Below are 17,270 nucleotides of genomic sequence, written 5' to 3'. Positions count from 1 at the left end.
GTGTGTGGGTGATGTTTATTGTTCTATTTAATGCACAGATTTGGGATCAGACTTGTTGGATGAGCTAGAGCAGGCGGCACACTTTTCAACCAATGAGGCAGCCTGTGAGGTAGTCCGCCAACAACTGGAGAAGTTGTCATCACTCACCAAACAACACTCCAACATCATGGAGGAGTGTGTGAGGAGACTGGCTGATGGGGTGGAGCTACGAACCTTGGAACAACAAGCTAACCAGGTGTGTATGTGGCTAAGTTAGCAGCAAATAGCGACTGTATTTGTGTTAAGTTGTCTAATTTTGGTATAAAAGGTAGTACCATGTATGGGAATGTTGGTAACATTTTGTAGTGGGATAGCAATCAGCAAAATACTGACTTAATCCTAATGTGCAGTTTTGGGGAGCATAACCTCTGCACCTGTTGTTTGAGAATATTGAGATACTCTAATAGAACAGTCATTACATTATCGCAATGCATTTGGATGTGGCCAATCAAAGTATTGAACATATTGGAAGGAATAAAAGCAAAACCGAGTGATACCTAACATTTGTGCATGCAACTTTTTTTAGACATACATCACTTGGCTTTATGCAGATGAATTAAGCAAAGTTTTGTGCATATATGTTGTGATATTTATGGGTGTGGCTTTGCAGGTTATCCAATGGATGCAGCATGCTGGCCAACCAAATCTCACCAAACCTGTTGGACGGGATCTGCAAGCCTCACAAGAGCAACTAGCTCAACTGGAATCAAAATCAGAAGCTGTAAAGGTACTGTATACAATTTGTCAAGGCCTTGTTATTTCTCTGCGTGCTGTAAAAAAGATTTGAGGCCATATAGTGAAACCTCAATTAGCTGAGCACTGCTATGCAAGTTGTGATCACAGCTGAGTATATACTAGCACCTCTGCCAAGTGCGTGAGGGTGTTACTCCTTTATATTATGGACCGTGACTGTGTACATGCTCTGAAACCTGGACACCTTGATAATCAGGACACTTTTCCATGGTCCCATTTATTAAACTACCCTTGAAATCAAAACACCTCTTTACTATATTAAAATGAATGTGATAAAACATGTGTAGCAAGTGTTGATGGAATCACACAGAGAACAATTAAGTCAGTATTCGTGGGTAGAATATAGTAGGAACCACAAAGGAGTAGGCGTGGCCCACAAAATAACATCACCCAAAATCCAGACTCAATTTTCTCTGACAACGATGAGGTTGGTAAAACTAAGCCCAAACAAGCTTTCAGATTGACCCGAAACACTTTCAACAATTGCTACGGAATTTATCTATTTTTTTAAATTTATTTAATGGAATTTTTCATAGTGGCTACTTTGATTGCAGAGGTGCTTTTTGAATAGTTCTTGATTCGTACTGCTGTGTAACAGGTTGAACATAGTCGACAACGAAGCGTATTGGATACTTCACTTTTCAGATGGTAATTGATATGACTAGGGCGCATGGCGCCATTTCTTTCTTTCGATATGCGTAGATTTTTCGATATGCGTAGATTGCAGAGGTGCTTTTCGAACAGTTCTTGATTTGAAATGCTGTGTAACGGGTTGAACATAGCTGACAACAAAGCGTAATAGATACTTCACTTTTTTTCAGACGATAATTGATATAGCTGGGACGCACAGCACCATTTCAGATGCGGTATGTGTGGGTTCACCAGTCATAATAATTATTTGCAAAAAAAGTTAACAAACAAGTACACAAAAAATTGGAATTTCAACTAGAGTAGGGACCATAGCACATCGATAAAAGTACTGAAACAAGTTGGAGTAGTATATGATATTAAATTACAGTAAAACAATAAGAAGTGTTATATCCCTACTGTGCATTTCCGTTATGGTATCTTAAGCATAGTAGGGATATAACACTTCTTATTATTTTACTGTGATTTAATATCATGGACTACTCCAACTTGTTTCAGTACTTTTTATCGATGTGCTATGGTCCCTACTCTAGTTGAAAAATTCCAAAAAAAATTGTGTACTCAGGGCTCAACCCAGAATATAAACCTAGAGGGGGCGAAGTAAGTCGTTTTGGATTCTGGGGGGGTCTGGGGGAATGCCCCCCCTCAGGAAAATTTTGAAAATTTAGGTGTAAATATACTCAATTTTGGTGAAGTTTTACTGTGATGCCATTGAATATTGACCATTGGATTATACAACTTTGGGATCAATTAAACCTTTCCATTTCTCAAGGCTTTAGGTATAAACCTAGGGGGGGCAATAGCTAACCCAAGGGGGTACCTGTGCTCCCCCCCTAGATTAACCCCTGGTACTTGTTTAAATTGGAGGTTGCCATTACAAACTGTCCTCAGAAATTTCACCAACTAAAGAATGGATAAAATCTGTACTATATGACAAGAGTCAAATGTATGTATATGCATTGGGACCTCCATCACACACCTGTGTGTCAAGTTATTCTTTAAATGAGTGAATTTTGTGAAGCCCATCTGTCGTTTGTGTACAGAGCTCCATTTAGATAGAACAGTCATTTCTGCTGTTCGGATTTGTGCAGATCCTTGTAGCACTGTATATAAGAGCAGGTCACACTTCAATCTTGTTCATTTTTTGTACAGGAACACAATAAAAAAATGGAGATGTTGATAAAATCAGTTTCCATGGTAAAACACAACCAGTTTAGTGGCCAGCTGCTGCAGGTCAGCCAGGGGGCGGAGCTGAGGTGGAGCAACTTCAGTCGCCGATGGCAACAGAGACAACAAACTCTACTAGCTGCCGTCCAGTACTTTACAACTATAGATCATGTGAGCAATGATGATGTCACAAGTTTTTGAATAAACATTTAAAATTTCATTTTAGCTGCAACATCAATTTGAATTATTTGAGAGTGACATGCGATTGGCTGATTTGCCAGACGATGCTGATGACATAGAAGTACACTTGGAGAAGACACAAGGTGATCGTAAGGAGTTGCTCAACATATTCCGACAGGCTCTTGAGGACGGACGCTCCCTCACCGAGCAACTGATCCATGGAGACCAAGAGGATAGGGGTGAGATCATGTGATCCAGTAGTGTTTTGTAATACAATAAAGCACAAAGTTTTCGGCAATAAACAAGGTAGCTGTTGATAGCATTTGTTTGTTCAGTGTATATTGCAAAAATGTAATCTCCTTATTAATTAAATTGTGTGAAATACAAGAGTTAATATTGGCATGTTATAAATGTATTAACTATGCCTATGAACAAGGAGTGTTTTTGCATTATAAATTTCTATTCAATATTGAAAAGCCACATTTGAAATGTGGCTACCAAACTTGACTGAATTGTGCTAATGGGCTACCGGCAACATAAGTTGTGTATAGAAGATACTTGTGATTAGCAGACGTGTTGTCATGACTTCGTTAAACTGTTGGTGTAACCAAGCCAGGTATTACATATATCTTATATAATTATTATGTGACAGTATTTTGTGATAATTTGTTGATTACTAATAATGGTCGTGTTTTTCAATGTTGTTGCCATGGTTATCATTTCTAAACCCAGATTTACTGGCTGCTCAAGGTATTAATGAAGAGCTTGACCAGTTAGACAAGCAACGTACCAAGCTAGATGAGTTATGGATTAAGACTCAAAAATATTTGAACCAAACTCTTCAGTTTCAGCAGAAGCAGCAGCAACAAGCCCACACTTCTGTTATGTCACCATCAGAATGGCTCGGCAGTGTTGCTGAGCCATTTATTGCTAACATGCCAATTGGCACCTCAAGTAGTGAAGCTGATGATGTGATTGCTAAACTGGACTCTTATGCCAAGCAAGCTGAGGTGTGTGTAGTGTAGTGAGTGTGTGTGTGTGTGTGTGTGTGTGTGTGTGTGTGTGTGTGTGTGTGTGTGTGTGTGTGTAGTGAGTGTGTGTGTGTGTGTGTGTGTTATTCACTAAATCACCTCATCTCAATTTCCAGGGTTACCAAAAGCAATTAGGTCAGAATCGTAGCCATGTCAAAGATGCACTTCGTCGAGTAAAAGAAGAACTCTTAGGAAGACGCAGCTTGTTACTACAACTAAGACTCCTATACAGCAACATAGAGAGGTGTAGCCGCAAGTTGGATGCTTTAGGTGACAAACTAGATCCAACAGCTAAGGAGAAAGCTGTACAGTCAGTGTCTGAAGTACTAAAAGAGTGGAACATTCTTTTACCTCAGTTGGGGGCTTTCCCTTCAAACAGTGTTAAACAAGTGGAAACAGCTTGTGATAGGCTGAAAGAGAAGGCCGGATTAGGTAGGCGTGTCTCATCAGACCGGTCACACCGGCCCGGCAGTGGGCGACGCTTGTCTCGGCAGCACAAAGATGACATTATTAAGGTATGACTATTGATGAATGATGTGGTGTGACTGTAGATGTTGTCATAGCAACTGGAAGCATTTGAATCAGCCAGTCAAACATTTCTTATTAAGCACACTGACCTGGGGGAATCCCCAGCGACTGCCAAGTTGTTACTCAAGCAGTACCAACAGTTTCAAGATACAACCGAAGTGAGAACTCCATACTACGTACATTCCCATAATTCAATCCATTCTGTATGACACCCTGATTTGTGGGCAGCTTTGTGTTTATAAAGACATTCATCTAGATCTCAAATTTACGGCATCAGAAGTCCCTTTTTAACTAACAATACAAAAGACAGAATTTCTGAATGGCATTAATCTTGAAGGGGTTGCACTGTAATCTGTACCTATTTCTTTGTTATGCTTATCTTTTGTTGCAGCCAATGATTGCAGAGCTGGAGAGGGTGGGGCAGCAGAGATCAAAAGGTGAAGCTGACTTCAGTGACCTTTATGATCGGCTCAGTCACGCCACCCAAACGTGTCGTCAGGCGGTAACCAAGCGACTAGCGATCATTACATCATTAGTGGATTACTACAATCATTGGCAGCTGGTAAGTTTGGGAGTTATCACCATAACGAGTTGGGGATTTCCCTAAGGCATTACCATAGTGAATGAGTTGGGGATTAGTCCGGATTACCCTAATGACAGGAGATTGTAAAGGAACCTGTTGAGGACATGCGGATAATCCAGACATTCAAGATTATCCAATGTCACACTAAAATAACTATTTGAATGTTTTGTGTGGCCTAAAGCTGTGAATTACTGATATGATCCTTGTGACTACCACTTAACGCTAATCACATTACAGTAATGGAACAGGCCAAATCAGATTACTTCACTTAGTGATATCATATTCACATTGAGTGACCACCCCTAACTGTGTGGGGTATAGGGTAATGTAATTACCACCAACTTGTCAGTGGTGGTGTGAATGTGATCTCAGGGAGTGTTGGTGGCTCACTACATTATTTAATGTGATTAGTACAAGTGGCTTATTCAACTCTTAGACAATACACAGAACAGCTGTAGCCCCACTGAACTAAGCATGTAATATTTCAGTTGTGGATGTTAATTTATAGGTGACACTTTAGAGATTGATAAGTAAAATTGTATTTAAGAAATTTAGGACTTTATTCTTAGTATGGTTATCTTTTGGGGTGCATTTTATTGTTTTCCAATTTCAACAGGTTCAAGAGAACATCAGAGAGCTAGAACAGCTGCTCAAGGACCCGTTCCAGCCACACAGCACTCTACAGGTTTCCCGGGAACAACTAGATTACTACCAGCCAGTATTCAGAAAGCTTCATGAGTCACATGATCATTGTAAGAGCCACGGGAAACAATTCCTGGACCTGGCAGCATCAGCTAAACGACATGGCAGACCACACGAGCACTCTTCCAAGTATGTCACTATTAGTATTTATCATCCTTAAATCAAAATAATGGGTAAATTTCTGTCAGAAAATTCTGCCAAGTTTTTGTGCAATATGATTACAAGGTAGATAACACAGAAAATTTGTGGAAAAGTTATTTTCACATCTTGAAATGGTTTATTTCTTTAGAAAAACAATGGTGTTTACTACAATGAAATACTCTAATAGAACAATCACATTTTCTCCAGTACGTATTCAATGAAACTGCAGTCAATGCTATTGTGCTTTGAACAGTACAAACACAATAATTTATTGATGGAGAAATGCTGTTCCATTGCAATGGTTGCTCACTGGTGACATACAGGTGTCGTATACACTACTGTAAAAATAATGACTGTTCTATTAGAGTAGTTTGTAACTAAATGTAGCATTGTTAACATTATTATTGTATTTAACATGTATGTTGCAGATGCGCATGCGCTAGTGTGTTTTAATTAGAATTGTAATATGCCAACACGAGGTTCTGGTCCTACCTAGTTTGAACAAAGATGAAACGATCTTCCACATCAGAAAAATTGTCAGTAGGGAACGAACAGGATAATGCCACAGTACTGGAGGACCCACTTAGAAGTAACAAAGGTGCCAGCAAGAGAGATGACTTTGAGGATAACTTTGAGTTACCACAAGGGCTGTTGCGGGGATTAAGAAAAAACAATTCAAGGAAGCGAACAAGACTCATTCGCTTATGATCGGCATCTGGATGCATAGATATGTTGAACTCGATATTACATTTGAATGCGGACACCAAAATTTATGCTCACGACAACTTGCTGCTATTGTCAGAAGGCTTATGCTGACAATTGGGTATCGTGACCTATCACCCAAGCATGTCAGAAAATCATTTAGGACATTGTGCTAAAAATGTAATAAGAGTTGGTTCTGTGAACATCAATTCAAGGAGCAATGCTCACCGTGGGCAAGGCAACCTCCACGATGTGACTAATGATCATATGGTTGAGGACAAGCTCTTTACGGGGAGGATGATGTAACACATTGTTAACATTATTATTATTGTATTTAATATGTATGGTACAGATGCACATGTGCTAGTGTGTTTTAAGCGGAATTGTAAGCTGCCAACACGAGGTGCTGCGCTACTTACATGAACAAGTGATTGCTGTATAAGATAGAGTATTCTTGTTGTGTTAGGAAACAGTCATTATTCTAGTAAAGATAAATGGTGGCTGTTGTATTAGAGTTCAAAAAAACACCTTGTGATAGTTCAGTTAAAACAGTGTCCATTTATTTGTATACAGCAAAACAGAAATATACACTGTAAAATGTACACAAGTTGACTAAATACTCTAATAGAACAGTCACTGTCATCCAAAAATTAAATAACTCAGTTATTCAAGGTCCTGTTGTAGTTTGTATTATTCAGTCCAACTACGTAGTGATCTTGTGTATTCTACCTACAGCCTGAAGACAATGGCAGCTGCCAGTAAGGTGAAACAACATACGGAAGAGACAAGTCGTAGGGTGCGTCATGTCAGCCAGGGATGGGTAGAGAGAGAACGTCTCCTGTCACAGTGTGTTCAAGGAAACAGTGTGCAGTTGGACTGCCAGAAGGTTCGATTGTGGACATTAATTTCAACCACTAAATTTTTTTATAAATTATTGCTACAGTTGTGATAAACTAGTATTACCATTGTGTAGTTTTGATGCCCATATTAGGAATATACTGAGATCATGTGATCCACAGGTGACAGAGGAGCTGGAGCAGATGATGGTTGGTTTAGGGACAGTCGACCTCGGTGACTCCTTGGAGATGGCAGAAGACTTGTTAGAACATCACAACCAGTGTGTGGAGCGAGTTAAAGTAAGCACATCCTCTGTAGTGCATGAAACCTCTATTCTGCACACTGACATACGCACATACATAACACGCACACAGTACACCAACATACTTAGTAATTTGACACATTTTTGGTTAATAAATGCACTTCATTCCCGTAGGAGCTGCAAGAAGAGGTGGAGAGGTTGGTGGAGACATGTGATGATCTCATACAAGATGAACATTATGATGTGTCCAGTGTTACCGGGGCAACACAGGCAGTGCACACACTACACAAACGAGTCCAGTCAAAGATGAACGAGCGACAACAACTAATGGAGTCTTGTGGTAACTTCTTTGCTCGATCCATGGAGGTGAGAAGTGTGATTCTGTGACCGTACAGTGTCACTTTGTTGATACTTGTAGTGTTATGGTGAAGTCTTATTATTTTAAACTTAAGGGATCCAAGATAGTGAAACAAGATACTATTATACTGTATGGCCTGTATGTATCCCTCTTTGGTTCCTAGTATTTTTTAGAGTTGCACCGATAATCGGTTGAATTATCGGTAACAACCGATATTAGCTAATTTTACAAGTATCGGTATCGGCTACGAAGCGGAAATAACTTGCCGGTTAACCGAAACCCACAATCAATCGTTAAGTTGACGACAATGAACAGGTGAAAGTAAAGAAGGTGGTGAATGTAGCAGTAAGTGGTTTGTTGTAACTGTTTTGTAACTATTTGAGTTTGTTTGTTTGCACAAATGTGGTTGCAAGGCTATAGTAGGCTGTGTATATTTATCGTCCGCCCACGCAATTAGTTGATCACTCTTCACAAAGGGTCTGTAGTCCCACTAAAACACTGTTTGATTAGCTGTTTTATAACTACTTGGCTTCCTTTTCCATGAAAGGAGATACTAGCAAAACTGTGTAAAACATTGTAAAAGTCGGCCGCCCACGTAATTAATTACATTGATTACATTATCATTACAAATGCAGTTTATACGCATAAACTTTAGGTGATTTTCTGCTCCTCCTCCTCTGTTCTGAAGAAATGAAGAATATCGGTAAATATCGGCATATCGGTTACAGGAATAGGCAAATAATCGGTATCGGCAAATATGAAAAAATGCATATCGGTGCAACTCTAGTATTTTTAATGCTAAAGTCGCGATTTTCCCACGTATAGCTATTGTATATAACTGCGGTGCCAAAACTTTGGAGAGGTCTGTCAAGATTTTATTTCACTTGTAGTTGAAGCAAGACTTTGAGGATGGAATTCGTGAGAAGACATGCAGGCCAGCAAAATTGGAGGGATTTACCTCAAGGCTATCAGCTCTCAGTTCAGAGGGCACCTCACTGATAGCAATGGCTCGAGGCAGTGTTGGCAGGGGGCCAAGAAGTGAGAAGGTGAAGTCTCAAGGAGTTGAGGACACCATTACAACTCTACAACACAAAATGGAGGTGTACAAGAAACTGGAAAGAAGAGCATCTGTCAACCTGACTGCCACTGTCACTACCAAAAAGCCATCAGCTAACTCTAAGAGATTTTCTATGGGTAATTTTGATGATTACTCAATGTTGTCCAAACTGGAGTTTATTGAGGCAAATCCTCAGCCGGCAATTAATCGCCTTTTTCCTGAAAAGCGTGAAGGGATCCGTCGTGCAGGATCACTGCGTATTGAGCGTCCACTGGTACACAGGTTAAGTAGCCAATTTGAGAGAAACTCTGTCGATGATTCTTGTAAACCAACTCCTCCAGAACGAATTGACAGTTTCAAGCATTTAAAAACAAGAAGCCATGCAAGTGTAAACTCTCTAAGACAGAAATTTGAACAACTCACTACAGAAGGTAGTCCTTCATCTTCTATGGAAGATTTATCAACTTCAGCACCTAAAAGAACATTTGGTGATGAAAGTGAGTCACCATCGCTTGCAAGACGTAGAACTCCACCAGTAGAAAGAGCCAAGACTCTACCACTCATGGGCTCTCCACTCTCTTCTCCATCAACAAGAAGAGTTACTAGTTTAAAAATTGTCGAAGAAAGAGCTGAGTCTCCTAAAGTGTCTGCACAAGCTATAGAGATGATTCTACAATCCTTGTCAACAACTACAGAAAGTAGCTCCAAAGATGTGGGTGAGACTCCAGCTGGTAGTAGGCTGAGCCAGCACCTGCATCAACAACTACCTCAACTGGATGAGAGCTCGGATGATGAAGAATTGAATAAAGAAATGGAGTCCTTAGCTGGTGGGTGGAAACTGTAGTATTTTGTGTTGTACTGTGTTGTTATCACATCTTTTGCTGGTTAAAGTGTCTGTTATATTGCCATCTATTCTCCATGATTCCAATTTTAGTTCTTGATGTTTACTAGAAAAAAATTACCAGCATGTCTCTTGTATTTGTAAATACACCTCTAAGATGGATTTATTTTTGTCTTGCGATTTGTATAGGTCACTCTAATCAAGAGCTCATAATAATATTTAAACTGGCGACCATTAGAGCAGCCATAACATGTTAAAAGAGTTGAAACTTTTATATATTTTCAGCTACTCTAATAGAAAACTCACTTAGAGCAGTCGGTTGTGATGTTAGCAGATAAAAATTTGTTGTATTTGATGAAGTCCCTTGTGTTGTTGTAGCCTATGCCACGTCAGACGAGCCTGACTACAGTAGTAAGGAGAAGCTGAAGAGTCTCAGTGCAGTAACTAGGGAGCTGGTTACCGGGGAGGCCCAGTATCTCCAATCATTGCAGTGTATTGTAGATGTAAGCCACGCCCACTAACATGAGGGCATTTCTTAACATCATACCTTCTAGGGGTACATACCAGCTTGGGACCGACCGTATCTGCCTGCATTTTTGACTGACAAGAAAGAAACTATTTTCTCAAATATTACTGAGCTATTCCACTTCCAAAGGTAGGAGTGGCTGTTATCGTCGCATCCAGCCACACCCCCTTGTTTTGCAGGAAATTCTATGAAGACTTACTGGGCTGCAGTGGAGTTCAAGAAATCTGTGAATGTTTTAAATCTCATGTGAGTATTAACAAAATACATAGTCATTGTTTACATCATTACATATGACCACAGAAGGAGGGATTTTCCCTGTATGTTGTTTACATGAAGGCACTGCCAGAGGCCAAGAAGGTCTTATCTCAATTTGGTGGAGACTTCTTTGAGGTAGTATTAATATTATTAAATTGTATTCTAATTTATTTAATGTTGACAGATGATCCGTAAAGAGAAGAGATATTCACGATCGTTTGTCACAAACTATTTTCATCCTTGTGAGAGGATATCACAATACCTTGCCAATTTGAAGGTAAGAGTCTACAGTCCTTGCATCAGTCTCATGTTGCCAGCCACCATTGTGTTTGATCATGCAAAGTTCATCTGCTGACTTTTGCCCAAGTTTTACAGAAGCAGTACAAATGTACTTTGTAATGTCCTTGGATTACGACAGAGCAATGTTGAATGTTCTAACTGCCTTCAACGTCAAGATTCCCTTCTTGTTAGGCCCTTGTGGATTAGTACCTAATAATTATTATTGTCATTATGTGTTAAGAGAGCCCCGCCCCTTTTGTAGGACATGTTGAATGCAGCACAGAAGGAGGAGCTGTTCAGTGTAGGCATCATTCGTGATACGTTAAAGATTGTCCAACGTATTGACAGGATTGCTGCGTTCTCTTGTTTGATTGGCTATCCGGTGAGCCCCACCCACCTTATAGTCATGTTATCACTTGTAATTTCATTGTAGGATGAACTGGATGAGGACAAGTGTGTGTTAATGGTGAGTACTCCATTCTGTATTTCTACTCCATTCTGTATTTCATACTGCCAAAATTTCGATTTTTTTTTCGTGTTTTTGTACACTTGCAAAATTGCTATAAAACGTAAACATGTACTCTGATCGCCTTGAAATTTGGCACACAGAAAGGGAGTCCAAAGGCGAATCCTAGCATCAAATTTGGTGCAAATCCGATGAATGGTTCAGGAGTTATGACCGATTATTCACGTAAAACAAGATCGATTTGTTGTCACGCCTACAGGGTAAACCGCTTCATGGAATGAGTTGAAAATTGCTATGTAGATGGAGTAACCATCGTAGGAGTGCCTTTTGGTGGTTTGAAAGAAATCGAGATAAAGACCATGGAGATATGACTTTTATTAGTACATTCCTTAACTCTGTACTGTATTACTTACTGTAACAACAAATTTTGACAAAAAGCTAAGCTTGGCAAGCCTAGTGATTTTCTAAAAAAATTAGATGCTACCCTGTGCCTCCATATGAATAGGCACATGCTCAGCTGATTAAAGCTCACTGATGAATCCATGCTAGAGTGGAGGGCACTAACCATTCCAAAGAGATTGTACCAAAGATTATACTGCGTTATGAACAAGAGATGTCTACTAATGGAAGCTTTGTCTACTGTTTTGGTTAATAAGTACTGCCGGTGATATACAATATACAAGCCAACATCAATCACTCCTACCAAAACTCTACAATAGAGGTTTGACAGGTTTGGCAGCTGGGTGTAGGTAAACCCTTCAAGATAGGATTCTTAATTGAGGACCCCTCTCCTGTTATGCTTATTCTCTACCCTTTGCCTTGGGTAGAGAAATGTACAAGGATGTATTTATCTCTATGACAAAGCTTAGCGCCTTCAGCTTGGGGGAGAATGAGTGAGAAGGGTCCCTTCCACTACACCCAGCCACCTCACGGAAAAGTGAGGGGGGACTTACTTAACCGGAGAAATAAAATTAAAATAATAACAATATATAGCTATATAGCTATCACTAACAGTACTGAAATACTTTACAAAGCTAGCTTCAAACAAGAACACTATAAGTGGAAGGAATTAGTAAAGGCATGCTGCTCACAAAATGTGTAGCTCAGTTAGCAAAGGATTGTAGAAACTAGTAGTTCCACCTTTATTAGCTTCCCTGTCACTTGACCCATCCACAGCTGCTACTTCATTAAGAATCTCTGTTGAGATACTACCATACTCACTATAGCAACTCATTCGAGACTGCCTGCATAGTACTAGTTACCAGTAGTACAGTCCATTTACCAGTTGTGAGGGTATATCCCATAGTTGTCGAAACTTCAATTTCAGTGGCACAGTTATGTAATGTATAAATAGTTCTATCCGAAACTGAAAACATTAGACAAAAAAAAAATGACTACCTTTACAATTTATTATAACAGCAAAATCTGGTCACACATAGAGGGAAACATGGGCTGGGTGGGTGAATTCCACCTTCTCACGCGGTTCCCACAACTATATGCACATGCGTACAATAAGATCTTGGTTGGTTATTCCAATAAATGCCCTCATGCAAGCCGCGCGCCCCTCCATTCTTATTAACCTTCATATAGCAGTGTTACAATCATATTAGCAGAAAGTTAAATTTGGCGATTTGGTGACAATTTGCCAATAATCGTATGTTTATGTTGCATTCCAGTCTATTACCATGTCACATTCCATTCTGTATTGCACAACCACATTTGCATTCTTCATCATATTTTAACATTCCAGTGCTCTCTGTTCCATCTTATACTCCATTCCATCTTATACACTGTATTCAGTTGTTAACTCTATTTCCTGGTATTGCCTCAAATTATTGTTCGAGCATTTGTATTTCTTTCAAACACTCAGCTGTTGATATCATCAACCACTATACAATGCCATTGTTTATATACAAGACCAGCTTTTGTAGTTCAATGCTACATGTTTTATTTACTTCAATATCTTTGTTTCTGTAATCACACTCTCCTCATATTCCACAGGGAGACTTCATGGTGTACACAGCTAAGAAGAAAAAGAAGAAGGCAGAGGAGATGAGGGTGTTCCTTCATCAGGAATGCGTCATCTTCACCAAGTCTACACTAGAGCTACCTGATACTAAGAGTGGATCACATGATGCCAAGTCCACCCCTCACCACCAACAGAACTACCAATATGTGGAGTGTATTAAGGTGTGTAATGTCTGTCCTAAGGGTATGTGTAACATGTGCCCCAAGGGTGTGTGTATTTGTGTTCTATAGTGTTTGCATGCATGCGCGGGTGCTTCTCACTTTAGTGTATGCAATAAGTGGCACTTTATGGACTTGTTTACAGATAAGCTGTTTGTTGCTAACGGAGACGGTTGAGAAGGGGAAATCCCAAGAGAAATTTGGTTTAGCCGAGAACAAAGCTGGACCGGACCGAGAATTCATCCTACAGGTGAGAATTATTTGTAGATGAAACAGTTTACAAATGATTTTAATAAACACAGCCTGTTGACAAGAGTGTAGACATCAAGCAAGAATGGTGCACAGAGGTGAAAGAACTGCTGACACTAGAACTAAACAAACTAAAAGGTAGTAAAATAGTAAATGGCTAGAAATTGTTAAGGGGCAAATTTACAAGGTTTTGGTTTAAATTTTTTTTTGTGGACTGACAAAAAAAAGCAGTAAATTGTCCCTCAAGTTTCTAGCTGTGTGTTAGTACCGTTGCTACATGTATCCATGATGTGCTGTATATAGAACAAGCTCAGGCTCGCAGTAGCGGGATAAAGACGTCAGACACTCTACCTCCTCCAATGATGCATGTCGTAGAGCTACCCGCTCGGTTTAATAAACACAAGAAGACTAACAAGAGGTGATATATTAAGACATGCACTCTGTAGCTAGGCAAACACTCCAACATGAAACTAATTGTAAGATATTATTGGTTTGTTTTTTTGTTGGCCACCAGATGGCCTGTGGTTTAGTTACTATTGTTATTCAAGAACTTTCAGAATAATTTTGTTTTATGTTTTTTAACGTGTAAACACATTTAGTGATTGGTGGTTATATGTGGTATGTAAGCAACATGTGCTGGTAGTATAACCCACAATCGATTCTATTGTGACACAACATGTGCTGGTAGTTTGCTGCCAGCACATGTTGTACAATAGTAATAGTTTAGCCTTTTTTTCTACAAAAGGTCGACTCTTCAAATTAAAGATTTAGTACAAGGATTACATTTTGGCTGGCTTTGAAAGTTCAAAATTTTGGAGGACTGTTGGTGGTTTTTGCTGGATAATCCTGGGTATGGGATTTTATTCACCAGTTGTTTTTAAGGATTAATGCACACTGCCTGTGGCTCCACAATTGTGAAGTTCCAAAAGCCATTATATCAGCTTTAAAAATATTTCAGTGAAACATTTTAGTAATATTGTTCAAATGATGTTGTGGATACTACAAATGCAAATTCTTCTTAAAACACTCAACAAATTTTTAATGATGTTTTATTGTTCCAAGCCACAGATCCGCCAAACTTCTCTCATGAGACTGTACCTTACAGTTTAATCTCTGAATTAAGGGACTCCATACTTACCCTGTACATCCATCAAACATTTTGGTCCCAACAGATTTGGCTGGCTCTATCTCTAAAAGAGGAAAACCTCTGTGTTGTAGTCTCTTGATTCAGAGTAAAAATGTTAATGTCCAAACACCAGGGTAATATAGTATATTAAATTTTTTTTCCTCTCCACACTCTCAGGGATTCAGACACAGCACGCGGCTCAGTAGCCAGTACTGGTAGCAGTAAACACAGCAGTATTAGGGGCAGTAAACATGACAATGTACGGGCGAGTGGTAATCCACGAGATGGACGTCACTTCAGTATCGAGATGCCACAGCCAGTTGAGACCACAAGTGCTGTCACCACTGATAGGGTGAGTGTGTGTGTGTGTGTGTGTGTGTGTGTGTGTGTGTGTGTGTGTGTGTGTGTGTGTGTGTGTGTGTGTGTGTGTGTGTGTGTGTGTGTGTGTGTGTGTGTGTGTGTGTGTGTGTGTGTGTGTGTGTGTGTGTGTGTGTGTGTGTGTGTGTGTGTGTGTGTGTGTGTGTGTGTGTGTGTGTGTGTGTGTGTGTGTGTGTGTGTGTGTGTGTGTGTGTGTGTGTGTGTGTGTGTGTGTGTGTGTGTGTGTGTGTGTGTGTGTGTGTGTGTGTGTGTGTGTGTGTGTGTGTGTGTGTGTGTGTGTGTGTGTGTGTGTGTGTGTGTGTGTGTGTGTGTGTGTGTGTGTGTGTGTGTGTGTGTGTGTGTGTGTGTGTGTGTGTGTGTGTGTGTGTGATACTGTACTATATACGCATGCAATAGACTACGCACGCACGCGCATGCATATGCACACTCACACTACACATAAACTCGCACACTACACACGCACTACACACACGCTGACATGTGTGCATGATGTAAGCCCCATTGTTGGAGTGCAAATCCAACACAAGAGAACCTTGACCCTGCATGGTCTCCGCCACATGGCCAGTGCCAGGGGTGTTGTCATTAGCCATACCACCAACAAGTGGTGTACTATTACCAGGCCACTAAGAGGTTGGAAGCATGGGAACACACACACTACACACACACACACTACACACACACATAATGTAAATCTCTTAAGTGCACAAACTGTTTACGAGTTGAACTTGTATCTTTTTTGTGCAGTTATTCTAATAGTTCTTGTGTGACAACAATATAAATGGTAATCACATGTGTGTGATTGTGTAATTTTATTTTAAAATCACACTTTGAAGCTTGAAAATAAGCAATTTTATTGGTTAAAATCCTAAACTGTCTTGTACAGATGATTTCTGCTTTAATATTTCACTTTAATATTTTGCTTTAACCGAAAAGCTATTAGTACTTCTCTTCATGAGAAACTACATATCACCATTTGTCACCTCTACGCTGTATGTGTGTAATACATAACTCATTAACCAGTGATTGTTGAATTGAAGTGTTTTGTGTTTGTGGTATGGAGCCTGTGGCCATTTTCACATTCAGTGCCTAGAACAATGTAGAAACAGTACAAATAATTGTATTAAAAATGGTAAACAAACGGAAGTAAAATAAGAGTATTTCTGTAGAGGAATTCCAAAGGAATTCAGCAGTTGCCAAAAATGCTAATTTTGATGTGTCTACGGAAGAATATATTATGTATCTAGGTTGTTAGAGTATTGTAAGTTAAGACAAGATAAAAGGTGTCTACTTTGGCTGCTGTCAAGCCAAAATCTCTGACCTAGTAAAACAGGTGGCTACATTAGGCAGGTCAGTTTACACATAAAATGACACATTGGTGTGGCTAGTTTAGACAAGGGATCTCAGTCAAGTCTTAGTCATAACACACTTCCTACATATTATCTCTTCAGATTGTGATATATGAGACAACAGAACCATATGATGGCTCGGGTAAAGATGGATACCTAACACTGCCGAAGGGTTGTCAGGTGGAGGTGCTGGATCGCAGCGGTGATGACTGGCTAGTATGCACCGTTCCTGAAAAGGAAGACGAAATGGAAAAGGAAGGAGTAGTCCCCAAGTCTATTCTAACCCCTCTGACTAGACCAGGTGAGATAGTAAAGACAGGACTACTTTTAAATGTTCTAGACAAAGTTTGCGATGTCCAAGCTAGTGCATTAACAGCTTAGGCTACTCTCGAATTAATATCCCTGTACATTTCTAAAGGCTACATTTTAATTCTTAATTATAATGCACTTGGAAGAATAACCTGTCTGGTTTCCCTCTGGAAAGATCGTTGCTATATATTTGCTGGCAATAACAGTGTTGCTGATGTGTAACATTGTTGTCATAGCTGTACATTGTTAGATAAACAATGTACAAATAATATTATTGGTTTGAAAGAATTTTGTTTTTATTCATCTAAATTAGAATTTTG

The 17,270-nt window shown here is 39.6% G+C and overlaps 1 protein-coding gene across 1 annotated transcript in view; it reads left to right on the top strand.

Moving 5' to 3' along the window:
• Positions 1–17,270, top strand: part of LOC136240222 (uncharacterized) — a 44,642-nt gene that overhangs the window by 12,883 nt on the left and 14,489 nt on the right. The window contains exons 16-41 of the mRNA XM_066031142.1: positions 39–235; positions 650–766; positions 2,593–2,778; positions 2,834–3,026; positions 3,520–3,797; positions 3,935–4,333; positions 4,382–4,504; positions 4,738–4,908; positions 5,546–5,760; positions 7,210–7,360; positions 7,494–7,610; positions 7,748–7,939; positions 8,822–9,815; positions 10,208–10,332; positions 10,384–10,484; positions 10,535–10,601; positions 10,656–10,745; positions 10,795–10,887; positions 11,152–11,271; positions 11,323–11,355; positions 13,357–13,545; positions 13,688–13,792; positions 13,845–13,929; positions 14,095–14,209; positions 15,095–15,269; positions 16,744–16,942. Coding sequence (XP_065887214.1) covers positions 39–235; positions 650–766; positions 2,593–2,778; positions 2,834–3,026; positions 3,520–3,797; positions 3,935–4,333; positions 4,382–4,504; positions 4,738–4,908; positions 5,546–5,760; positions 7,210–7,360; positions 7,494–7,610; positions 7,748–7,939; positions 8,822–9,815; positions 10,208–10,332; positions 10,384–10,484; positions 10,535–10,601; positions 10,656–10,745; positions 10,795–10,887; positions 11,152–11,271; positions 11,323–11,355; positions 13,357–13,545; positions 13,688–13,792; positions 13,845–13,929; positions 14,095–14,209; positions 15,095–15,269; positions 16,744–16,942 — 4,830 coding nt within the window. The remainder of the gene's footprint in view (positions 1–38; positions 236–649; positions 767–2,592; positions 2,779–2,833; positions 3,027–3,519; positions 3,798–3,934; positions 4,334–4,381; positions 4,505–4,737; positions 4,909–5,545; positions 5,761–7,209; positions 7,361–7,493; positions 7,611–7,747; positions 7,940–8,821; positions 9,816–10,207; positions 10,333–10,383; positions 10,485–10,534; positions 10,602–10,655; positions 10,746–10,794; positions 10,888–11,151; positions 11,272–11,322; positions 11,356–13,356; positions 13,546–13,687; positions 13,793–13,844; positions 13,930–14,094; positions 14,210–15,094; positions 15,270–16,743; positions 16,943–17,270) is intronic.

Source organism: Dysidea avara, chromosome 12, assembly GCF_963678975.1.
Source record: "Dysidea avara chromosome 12, odDysAvar1.4, whole genome shotgun sequence".
NCBI classification, from domain to species: Eukaryota; Metazoa; Porifera; class Demospongiae; order Dictyoceratida; family Dysideidae; genus Dysidea; species Dysidea avara.
This window is presented reverse-complemented; position numbering and strand designations above follow the sequence as displayed.